A 12,635-nucleotide genomic window follows, 5' to 3' on the forward strand; every position below is an offset into this window, starting at 1 on the left:
TGTAATAAAAAATCAAGTTTTGTATATAAACATTTATTTGCTAGGTACAGAGTTCTGGATATAGATCAATTAGCTTACGTTTGTAAACTGCAAAGTTTAAATATTCTGTTTACCATTTATAAGCATTCATCATTTGTTAAAATCTCTCAGGTGACTTTTTATAAATTTATTATAACTGTATCAGTTCTTTAGTTCTACTTTTGAGGCTATGGTAGATATGTACAAATTAATGATTATTCTATCAACTTAATGACTTACTAGTATATATGTAATATAGTCTTAATCTTTATACTTACTACTTTTTCCTTTTTGGCCTCAAATTAGTACTACTAAACTTGGTTTAGGTTAATATTTGCCCAGCATACCTTCAAATCACTATACTGTCAAATTATCTAGGTCGTTTAATTTTAACCATATATGTTTTAACAGCACATTACTTGGATTTTATTCATCAAAAGATAGGCAGCAAACTTCACACTCAAAATTCTAACAGTGTCTATCAGTCATTGGAGACAAATCCCACTTTCCCAACCTCACGTCTGAGCACATCTTAGAGGAAGACTAACAGGTGTCAAGCCTATTCTGGAAAAGTTTTCAAAGAAAACATAAACGTCTTCATGTAGAAGAATGAACCAATAAACTACAGTATAATTGTACAATTTAACTACCAGAGTCATAGTATTAAATGTGACAAAACAGGTAAATCTTGAAAACTTGTATTGACTGACACACAAGAAAGTATACAAAACAACATATACAGTGTACCATTTATCCCAAACTTAAGAACTGAGAAGGTATTACACATAAAATGTATGTGCATGGATATACTACAAACACAGACACTTCTGTGGGAATACACAGGCATTTAAGTACAAAATTATTATCAGGAACGACAATTCTCAATGTCAATAAAATAACTCAGGAGGAATAGGGGAAAAAAGGGAATTGGAAAGGCCTAAAGAAGGTTGTCAAATAACATATTTTACCCGTCATATGGGAGAAAAGGGGGACAACAAAACTAGATTCAGTAAACCTAGGCAGATGTCACATTATGTCTGTAGGTCTTATACATCTTACTTAACAAAAAAAATTTAGAAATACAGCCAGTCCTCTGTATCTATGCATTCAGCATCTATAGATTCAACCGTGGATCAAAATATTGGGAACAAAAAAATTTCAGGAAGTTCCAAAATGCAAACCTTGAATTTGTGTGCACAATGGCCACTATTTAGATAGCATCTACATTGTATTAGGCTTTAAGTAATCTAGAGATGATTTAAATAAAGTATAGGGGAGGATGTTTGTAGGTTATATGCAAATACAGCATTTTATATAAGGGACTTGATAATCTATGGGTTTTGGTACTGGAGACGGGTGGGGGGTGGGGTAGCCCTGGCACTAATCTCCCTGTGGATACCAAAGGATTATACAATACAGCAATGCAAGTAAGTCTACAGTACTCCCAAGAATGTATCTCACAAATTATATGTTTCACACAAGAAGCCTGATATATGCTGAAGGATTCTATTTATATAAACTACAAAAACAGACAAAATTAACCTAGGTTGTTACAAGTCAAGACAAAGATTAAAACTGGAAGGAGGCTGCCAGAAAAGGAGCCCAAGGGAAAAGGAGCTTTCAGGATACTGACACCTAACAACAGACCTTCAGGATGCATGAAGCAAACCCGACAGAAAATTGAAACGAGAAATAGAAAACCCCACAGAGGGAGCTGAAGATTTCAATACTTTTGTAATGGACAGAAAAGTAGAGAGAAATACCAGTAGAATAATGCAGACCTGATCAACTATCAAGCAACCTTAATAAAGCAAAAATAACTGAAATAATACAAAGAATGGGGGACTTCTGGTCAAGATGGCGGAGTAATAGGACCATGAGCTCACCTTTCCTCACAATTACAACAAAACCACAACTCAGTGCTAAACAGCGATCGAGAAAAAAGACTGGAGCCTAGCAAAAAAGATCTGCTTCAAATGGAAACAGAGTAAACTATAGCAGGAAGTTTTGCAGGATGAAAAACATACTGGAGGTAGACAGAGGTGACAGCTGCACAGCACTGTGAATATACTTCCTGTCACTGTACTATACACTTAAAATGGTAAATTTTACGTTGTTTCTAAATTTTCAGAAATATGTATTTTTTTATTTAAAAAAGTTATATAAAGAATATTCTCCAACCATAATGGAAGTAACTGAAAACCAGCAACAGAAAGGTATCTGACAAATCCACAAATATGTGGAAATTAAGAGTAAACACATCTATATAAACCAGAGGACAAAGAGGAAATCACAAGGGAAATTAGAAAATGTTTTAAAGCGAATGAAACCAAACACATCAAAGTTTCTGGGGTGCATGGGGGAAGGTACAGCTCAAGTGGTAGAGTGCATGCTTAGCATGCGTGAGGTCCTGGGTTCAATCCCCAGCACTTCCTCTAAAAAATAAATAAACCTAATTCCCTCCCGGGAAAAAAAAAAAGTTTATGGGGTGCAGCTAAACTAATGCTTAAGAGGGAAGTTTATGGCATTAAGTGCTTACACTGAAAATTATCTCAATTCAATGAATTTAGGCTTCCATCGTAAGAGAAACATAAAATAAAAACAAATTAAAATTAAATCAAGAAGAAAGAAAGGAAAGAAATACATGAGCAAAAATTACTGAAATTTTGTAAAAGCTGAATCTTTGATTAAAAAAAAAAAAGAAAAAAGGAAAATTTGAGAAAGCTCTAGAGTCAGACTAACAGTTCTCCACTGGAAGTGATATTGTCCCCTAAGGGGCATTTCTGACTGTCACAACTAGGGAGACATTACTGGTATGTATCTAGTGGGTAGAGGACAGGGAAGATACTAAACATCTTACAACGCAGAGCATAAAACAGGTACCCACAACAATGAACTGTTCTATCAAAATGTCAATATTGCCAAGCTTGAGAAGCCCTGAGCTAGAATGATCAATAAAAAGCAAAAATAAAAAAGAACAGAGACATAAGTTACTGTAATTAAATTACTACAGACCTTGCAAACATTAAAATAAAAAAAGAAAGAACTTAAGACAAAGTCGACAAACTCCTTAAAAGATACAAACTGCCAATGCTCAATCAAGCGGAAATATAAAACCTGAACAGTCTTACAACCAGTAAACAAAATTTTAATAAAATACGGAACAAATTTTAAAACTTTCCATTAGAGAGAAACCTCAGGAACCCAAGCGTCTTCACTGGCAAGTTCTACCAAAAATATAGAAGAACAGAATAATATCAATTCTACAAAAAAAATTCTTCCAATATACCACTTCTCAATTCATTCAGGCCAGTGGCCAGTATTACCAAAACAAATAAAGACATTTACAAGAAAAGAAAATTTCTGGCAAATATCGCTGAAGAACATTCAACCATATATAAAAAGTTATACATCATAAGTAAGTGTAGTTTATTATCCCAGAAACTCTTTGTCTGGTTCAAATTTGAAAACTAATATTGATGATGATTTTAACAAACTAAATAATGAAAATGATATAATCATCAAGAGATGCAGAAAAGACTTTTCATAAAATTCAACATCCAATCACGATACAAACTTCACAAACTCTGAATACAAAAAATTTCTTCAATCTGATAAAGGAAATCTATCAAAAGGGGGAAAAAAAGTTTTCTAGTGAAAGATTTCCACTTAAAACAAAAAGAAGACTTTTCTAAAGAGTTGCTATACTAATAAAAGAATTTTAACTAGGTCACAAGGTATAAGGTCCGTATGTAAAAGTCAACTGCAGTTCTACATATTAGGAATAAATAGGTGGAAGCTGAAACTGTAGAAGAAAAAAATACCACTTACAGTAACACCAAAAACCATTAAATACTTAGATACTAATCTTTCAAAATACGCACAAGATCTATATGCCAAAGACACACTGATAAAAGGAATCAAGGAAGAACTAAATAAGATGCATATATCACGTTCATTAATCAGAAGATTTGATATTAAGATATTTAACCTGAATTAGTCTATAGATTCAGCACAATCTCCATCAAAATCCCCACAGGGTATTTTGAACAAGCTGGTGTTTAAAAATTTACTTGAAAAGGTAAAGGTGGTAAATTACACAAAATTATTTTGAAAAAGAAGTCAAGACTTACTATAATCTACAGAACTCAAGACAATGTAATTTTGGCAACAGGACAGACCCAGGGATCAATGTAACAGAATATACTCAAGAAAACTGACCAAGATATAAAGGTAACACTATGAAAAAAGAACCATCTTTCTAACAAAAGGTGCCGGAAGAAGGTGCTGGATATCCATATGCGCAAGTTTGAACTCGGTATTTTGCACACTATACAAAAATTAGGTCTAAATCAATCACAGATTTCAACGTAAAACTACAGAAATGTCTAGAAAACACAGAAAAAAATCATTTTGACACTGGGTCAAGCCAAGATTTCTTACCTATGATACTTAAGCACAATCCATACAAGGAAAAAAAATCAGAAGGTTGGACATCATCAAATTTAACTATTTGCAAATCATATCACAAAGGACATAAATACAAAGGACAAATATACAAAGAACTGCCAAAGCTCAATTAAGAAAAATATACAAATTACATGGACTCTATCTCTCAGCCAAGATGAAAAACTAATTGTATGGCTACCACCTTCTTCAACTGCACTTAGGATATTATCATTTCTGGCAATCTTTCCCCTGTACACACATTTGATTTCCAACTCTTATTACTCAGGTATTACATCACTCACACACCCTATTTCAAAGAGGTACAAAAAAGCTTCTAGAATCACACAAACATCAAACAGCAAAGCTGAAAAGGCAGTTATCCAAAATATAGGAAGACTTTTTATTTTAAAAGTTAAATATAATGTATTTAAAAAGAGATTTTATGAAACAAGATTTATTAAATTTATGTACATATATTAGTAAGGTACCAACAACTGCTAGAAAGGCTAAGTATTTTCCAAGAAGTTAACTTTGTAATTAAAAATTCTCAGAGTTACTGCAAACTTTTAGCCACATGATTAACGTCACAAGGAATAAAATGTTCAAAATTGACGGATAAAAATTATGAAATTCACTAGGTCACAATCTGATATATGTATATGGATGGATATTCACATGATTACAAACCAGAATAAATTTATTGATAACTTTTACAATATTCCAGAACTGATAAAGCCATATCATTTTAAATGAACTAAACCTATTAGGCAAATACAAATTAAAACCAGTAAGAGGTGTAACAAGACACCCACTAAAGTGGCCAACAATAACAATGTGGATGTACAAGGGCCGACAAGGATATGGAGCTACTAGAACTACTGTACTTGCTGATGGAAATGTCAAACAGTAAAAGCACAGTGGAAAACAGGTAGTTCCTTAAAAATACCTACCATATATCCCAGCTATTCCAGTTTTAGGAATCTACTCAAGAGAAATGAAGGCATATTTCTACACAAATGTTCACAGCAGCTTTATTTTTAATAGCCCCATACTGGAAACAACCAAAATGTCCATCAACAAATGGAGAAACATACAGACTGTGCTACAGCCATGCAGTGGAATAACACTCAGCAATAAAATGGATTTAGCTACCAATATATACAACACTACAGATGAATTTCAGAACAATTATGTGAAATTTAAGAAGTCACAGCTCCCCACCCAAAGGAAACAGTACATACTTTATGACGATGATTCCATTTATATAAATTTCTTAAAAAGCAAACTAATCTAAAATGATAGAAAACAGATCAGTGGTTGGCTGAGGAAGGCAGTGAATTACAAACGGACTCAAGGAAACTTGGGGTTATGAACATTTAATTAATCTTGACTGCAGTGAAGATGGCTTTATAGAGATATATTAAAAAACTAGTTAATTTTATACTTTAAATGTTTAATACTTTATGCATCTATAAAAATTAAACTTACTAAAAACTACAGATGTTCTTCTAAATTAAAACCCATCAATGTATTAAAGCAATCTGCGATGCGAAATTATGATCCTTAATTCCTTTCTGATAATGAAGATACAGAACAAGATGATAAATACTGAATACTTGTGTCTTTACTATTTATAGATCTTTAACATAATAATACTGCTAACAGTTGTTGCACAAATAGAGCTATTAAGAGGTTCAGAAGACCTCTTATGCCTTGCAAGTAACTCCAGAAATTAGAATTGAATTCTAAATAGCATCACAACTTATGTTTGTCCTTTTAAGAATATAAATGGTTATTTTACATTTCCCCTATAGACTGAGTTTACTGTCCCATTTTTAAAATCTATTTTATTCCAGAGATAAATTATAAATATACATGCCAATCAAAGGCCAAATGACCAATCAAGAAAACAATATCTAAGAAATGCAGGCAACTGATAAAAATATTTTAATTTTAACCACCAATAACCTCTGGAAAGAAAAACTGTATTAAATAGTATTACCTTGAATGTTATACTGATAGTAATCAGGATCTTCTGATTCTTCCTTTACTGTTACAGCTGCCATTTCCAGAGAAATACCTGTAAAAGCAAATGAAATTATATAATTAGAACTTTAGGACATTCAGATGGTGTAGGGAAATCCCTTATACCCTCCTATTAATGCAGAGTAATGTATACATATTTTAAAGGCTTTCAAAAGATAAAAATTTTGGCAGGGGAGAGTATAGCTCAGGGCTAGAGTGAATGCTTACCACGCAAGAGGTCATGGATTCAATCCTCAGTAACTCCATTAGTTAATTAATTAACTAACCTAATCCCTGCCCAAGAAATAATCAGAAGTGAAGCTAGAAATAAGTTTAAAAATAAAAAAGACAAGTTTGCTAGGTGGCAGGGTGACAAATATCACCTAACGCCCAACCTAGACACCATTTTAAACACTGCTAATCTTTTGGGATTTACTGCTCAATTTTTTGTTCTTATCTTTGCAAATGAAGAAAATTAAGTCACACTTTATTTTCACTCAATGTTAAAAATAGTTTTATAGACCAATGAAAATCAACTGTAAACATCAACTTTAATGACTCAATATTCCAGAATAAAGATGAAATAATCTTAACCATTTTACTAATACACTGATTTTTTTTCTCCTAACAGTCTCTTAATTAACAAGTGTAATAAAGCACACCTTTCAGCATAACACTCAACAGTTTGTCCACAATGAGGATAAACTATATAAAGTAGACCTTTGTGGCCAGATATAAGTGAGTGCATATTGTACAATTCCACATAGAGTAAGGTCAGATTTAGAGAAAAGAAATCTATGTTGTTAAAACTCAAGCAACATCAATTACACAACAAAGCTAAAAACAAAAGAAAACAAAACACTCAAGCAACTTATTGACTTTTGCAGAAGAGTAATGAGAAGAGGACGAAGAGGGCCTTCTTGGAGTGTTATCAATGTTCTGTATCTCAGTATGAACGTTATTAGATTACAGGCATGTGTGTTTATTTGTTGTTGCTATATACACTTATACTTAGCATACACTATACTTCAATTGTAAGTTTTAGGAGAGAAGATTCTTAACAAACTCTTTAACAAATTCTTAATAAAGATATAATGCCCATACACTCAAAAACAAAGAGCCCTTGGCTGGGCAACCTAGAGGGGTTAGACAGGAGGAGCTTTCAGAAGTAAACAGCTGCTTTCACCAAATGGCTGCAAATCCTACTCTTTCTTGTCCGCCATGCAGGAGTCAATTACACTCTCACAAAGTGTAAGAAATGAACAATGAATGGGTGTATATACACATTTCAGACTAAGTTATCAGCTGTAAACATTCCAGGCCTATGATAAACTTAATATTGAGCTGGTGCTATATGACTTTACAAGGTTTGTGCAGAATATTTTCATCTGAAGAAATAGCTCAAAAAGAGTGTTACCTTGATATACTAAAAGGACATCTATCCCTGAAGGCTCAAGCAAAGAAGGGGGTTACTCTATGGACCATAATCACCAATGGGAGATGGTTTTGCTGCCATAAGATGCTGGCAGAGAACATGCCTGGAAACCCTGGGATTCTGTGGGCTATCTAGCACTTCGACATTCATCAGTAAAAGTTAATACAAAATCAAAGCAAATAAAAAAGGCAGCTGTATCAGGAAATGAAGATTTGGGTCACCTTAACCAGTTAAAGAATCGTACCACCTAAGGTCCTGGCTGAAGGCAAAGAAAGCAAAATATAATGGGTAATGAATTAAGGTGTGAGTTTTTGTGACAAGTTGCAGAAATGTGGACTCGGTATGTTTTCTTCCTTGTCATGAGTGTGTTTCTCTAAGTATTATGTATTTGGATATATTAACTGTTCTCTCTTCTTCCCATTACTATTTTACAAGAATGTTGTTGGAGGTTTCCTTTACCATTTAGTCTTTAGATAAGAAAATAAATGAGCTGACAGTGAATCTGAGGAGTAATTAATAAAACCCATGACTGGACAGTAAATGAGTCTCCCAGAGATGGGTACAATAACTATCAGAACATTGTATCATCTTCTCATTGTGAGGAGAGGGCAAAAATGGTTCCCTTCACAGGGAACCATCTCATTAGAAGAACAGTTGTTAAGCTGTTATGTGGAAGTTCAAAGTAGTGGTGTGTATGGACACTGAGTAGTCAAAGGGTGGCCGGTGCTAGTTATTAAGCAGCTGTCTTCCTTCCAGAACTGTCCGCTTAGTCTCTGCTGAAGCGCAGACTACAAAGCAGTTGGATCCTTGGGAGTCTGTGTCGGGGGAACAGAGCAGGGAGGCTACAAGGCTAGGAGAGAGAAAGGGACTCGCACTTTCCTTTTGGTTTGTCTGCATCCTGTCCCCACCAGGGTCATTTGCTCCTTGGTAATCTAGTGAAAGCACACCATTTCCGCAGCAACACCTGGACCCACTTTACAATTTTTCCAACACTCACAGAACCAGTTCCAACATGTCCCCCGACAGACCAGTACCATCGAAATAGTATCCCCACCTTAGAAGCCAGAATTTAAAAGTTGTATAGGTGGCAGCCAATACCTTGAGTTGTTACTTACATACTTTAGTAATAGTCCTTTTTCATACAACTAGTTAATCTTTAAATTTTCTCCAATGACTGACTGATATGTTTCAAATAACTGGTATGGCTTTTTTCTCTTAACTGGACCACAACTGTGGTCCAAGAAATATAAAATCCATACTTAAGATGGATATAGAATTCAATAAAATAATTTTCTCAACGTTTATTTATGGATGCAAACTATTCAGGAGAGAAATGTATGAATAAACTAGAGACTTGTGAAATGATGATTTTGGCATAATAAACTAAAAACTAAACAGAAAACTGAGATTTCCTGTGACATTAAAAGGGGGGGAATGGGGGAGGGGAACTTCTATAAAACAAACAGTATAATAGATTCAAATACTTATTCCCAAAAAGGACAATTCAACACTCCCTTTCTTGCAGATCTCCCAAAATACTGACATTTGGCATGCCTGTAACATACAAAAATCCTCATTTGTTCACAAGGCCCTTCTCCTTACCCCAATAATTCATTCCAAATACCATCAGGCTGCACTCAGCAAGGTAGGCAGCTGTACTGGGAGGTTTCATGGGGCAGAGCAGGGTGGAAGAATGAGACTATTAATATGAGGGGGCAGGGGAAACTGAGTAACAGGTCTGGGAAACTGATACAAACAAGGGGATAAGCATAAGCAGTGACAGCCCAACAAGGAGTGTCAAACGAAGGAGGCTGGCAATGAGACATGGGTTAAAGAAGCACATAAACATACTGAGAATATCTGGTTGCCATGATTCTCACTGCGACAAAAACAATTATTTGGGAAAGGAAAGAAAAAAACCTTGGTGTGTCAAGAGTGGAACTGAAGATATGGGTATGAAAAAACACAGATGTAAAAAGATGCATGTATGTAAATACTTATGTGTATGTAAACACACATACAAACAGACTCCCTAGCTACGTCCACTTAGAAGCAATGACATCCCAACTGCAATACGCACACGTAGCACCAAGACAGTGATTTTTCATAATACCACTCTCCTCAATAAGGAACCAGGGATTCTGGTGAAACAGTTGATTCTAGGGCTGAATTAATATAAGAGTAAGATGCAACCTGGTTTTGCAAAAAAGGTAAAAGTTTTTTTTAAATGATAGGATATTATCAAACAATACAAGGAAAGGACACAGGAATTCCTGAAGTAGCTCCCAATGGCCAAAGCAAGGACTGCTGGAAATCAAAATAAATGATAATAATGAATGCATATAATAATAATAATGAATACACTGAATAAAGTGAGTGTGCTCTAATATAAATGAATTAATTTTAACTGAAAGCTTGATGGAGTGGTATATACTTCTACAGAATCAGAGAAACTCCCATGAATATAATTATTACAAAGAAAATATAATTAATACACAGGAATTATTCAGGTGAGAAGCCTAGAAAAACTAACTCTGATCAGATAAATACGATAATACCTTCAGGAAAGGGATGAATAGAAATCAACTGGCACCTGATATGACAGAAAACAAAGGCAGTATCATTTCTGTGATATTTTTGCAAAAAAAAATGCATTTATGAATCTAATCATGAGGAAATAAATACTTTTCTCCAAAAGTGTCCAGATCATAGAAGAAAAGACTGGGAAGCCTGAAGAAGCCATTAATGGAAACCAAAAGACCCAAAACAAAAACAAAAACACCACCACCACCACCAACTTGAAAAGGGTTTGAGAATTAGTTAGAACTAATGTATTTTCCTTATTTCGATTATTATATTGTGGGAATGTGGGACATTATTCTTGCTTGTAGGAATTACACACTGAAGTAGTTAAAGGAGTGACAGGGCATCACACTGGCACTTACTGTCAATACAGGAAAAAGGTCCTTGTATTATATAGGTATTTTATTAGCTTATAACATATTTAAATAAAAAGTTTAAGGGATTACAATTTATTCCTCTCCTTCATGACACCCAGATTTGATTCAACTAATAAGAACTCTGTCATAAATACTTGCGTATCAGTGGACACAGACCTGTTGCCTCACTGTGTTCCACAACACAGAATTCCACTGATGGAGCCGAACCATAGGTTAACTGCTATTTTTGCAAAGCAGTAATGGATAAAAGAACATGTGGATCTTCAAATGAAAATATTAACAAAGTATCACCCATAAGATAGCAAAAATTTATACACACACCAAGAATTTTTAAATCTTCCCCTTTCTCTATATTCTTTACTGAGACTGAGTGTGAACAGAATTTAATGTTTGCCAATCTGTTGAGTGCAAAACTTTACCTTTCTTGGATTTTTATCTCCATTTCTTTAAATGAGACAGCATTTTCTCTTGAATCTTTGGTCATTTAATTCCTGAATTAGCTCTTTGTATGTCAAATAGAACAACTCTTTGTGATCTGTCTTGCGAATAGCCATTCTCTGTGTCTTATATGTCTTTTGACACACTGTGGTTGATTTTGCCACAAAAATTTCTAGAGATTTTCCTTAGTCGAATGTATTGCTTAGAAAGTTTTCAAAGAATTACTAAGTTTTTTCAGTTGATTTTAATCTAAAATTTTTTATGTGGAATTTTTAACACTTAATGAAATAAAATAAGAGTATAGATATTTTGTTTTCTACTTGATTCTCTTTGGTGTTCTATAAACATAATCATGTTCAACACCTGTAAAAGTTAATAGTGCCCTCCATTTTCTAATTCCTTACATCTCTTATTTGTAATGGTTTGGGTTATCTGGAACACTGGTAAGAAAATGGGCTAGAATCTAATGAGGAGCGCTTCCTGTGGTTCACTATTAAACAGAATGATGAGTTGGCATTTACAACTATACAAAATATTCCAGCCAATCATGTTAAGGAATTCTGATGCCTTTCATCATCTACACAGATGATACATTATTTCTAATTAGTTCAGTAACATAAAAAGTGATTTTCTAATAAAATCATCTTTTGTGTTCCTAGATGAATCCTAAATCTGAAATTTACTGCATAAAATAACTTCTGAACTAATCTGAGTGCAAAATAAAAGCCCCACAACTACAGGCAGGCCTGCAATGGTGAGAATTCAGATGTAACACAATCACCAGTTGGCCCCCATCTTCTACAAGGACAAAGGGGAGACCACTATTTTGCAATAATATGAAACTGCATTTTATACAACTGAAATTTCTAGACCCCACCTATCACCTATGCTCAGGTTATATAGTTTACATGTTCATTTAATAAGAAAATATTGTAAATATCAATTTTCCCTTGCCAAATACACTGATTATAAAAAAAACACTAATTATAAAAGATTTCTCTAGTAATAATGATGAACTTTAAAAAATTATAATTGTTTTTAAAAGATGAAACCACATACATTCTGACTCTAACCACAAAACCAGAATAACAAAAAATTATAACAATGAAACTGTAATCAAGTCAGGAAGGGTTGTATGTTTTTAAAATAAGCAAAAACACTTGTGCCCCCGAAATAGAACACAGCAAGAACGCAAACAATAAATAAAATTTTCAAGATCATTCTCAGTTCTGAAAGAAGCTGAAGAGTAAAAATCAATTAACCTATATGATAAAAGTGGTAAAGCAGAAGTATTGGAAATAAATATTAAA

General features: G+C 33.8%; 1 protein-coding gene across 7 annotated transcripts in view; it reads right to left on the reverse strand.

Annotated features, from left to right (window-relative positions):
• Positions 1-12,635, reverse strand: part of GTF2I (general transcription factor IIi) — a 93,328-nt gene that overhangs the window by 44,455 nt on the left and 36,238 nt on the right. For all 7 annotated transcript variants that reach the window (XM_072943089.1, XM_072943086.1, XM_072943088.1 and 4 more), the window contains exon 9: positions 6,470-6,547. In XM_072943089.1, coding sequence (XP_072799190.1) covers positions 6,470-6,547 — 78 coding nt within the window. The remainder of the gene's footprint in view (positions 1-6,469; positions 6,548-12,635) is intronic.

This window comes from Vicugna pacos, chromosome 18 (genome assembly GCF_048564905.1).
Source record: "Vicugna pacos chromosome 18, VicPac4, whole genome shotgun sequence".
In the NCBI taxonomy this organism is placed as follows: domain Eukaryota; kingdom Metazoa; phylum Chordata; class Mammalia; order Artiodactyla; family Camelidae; genus Vicugna; species Vicugna pacos.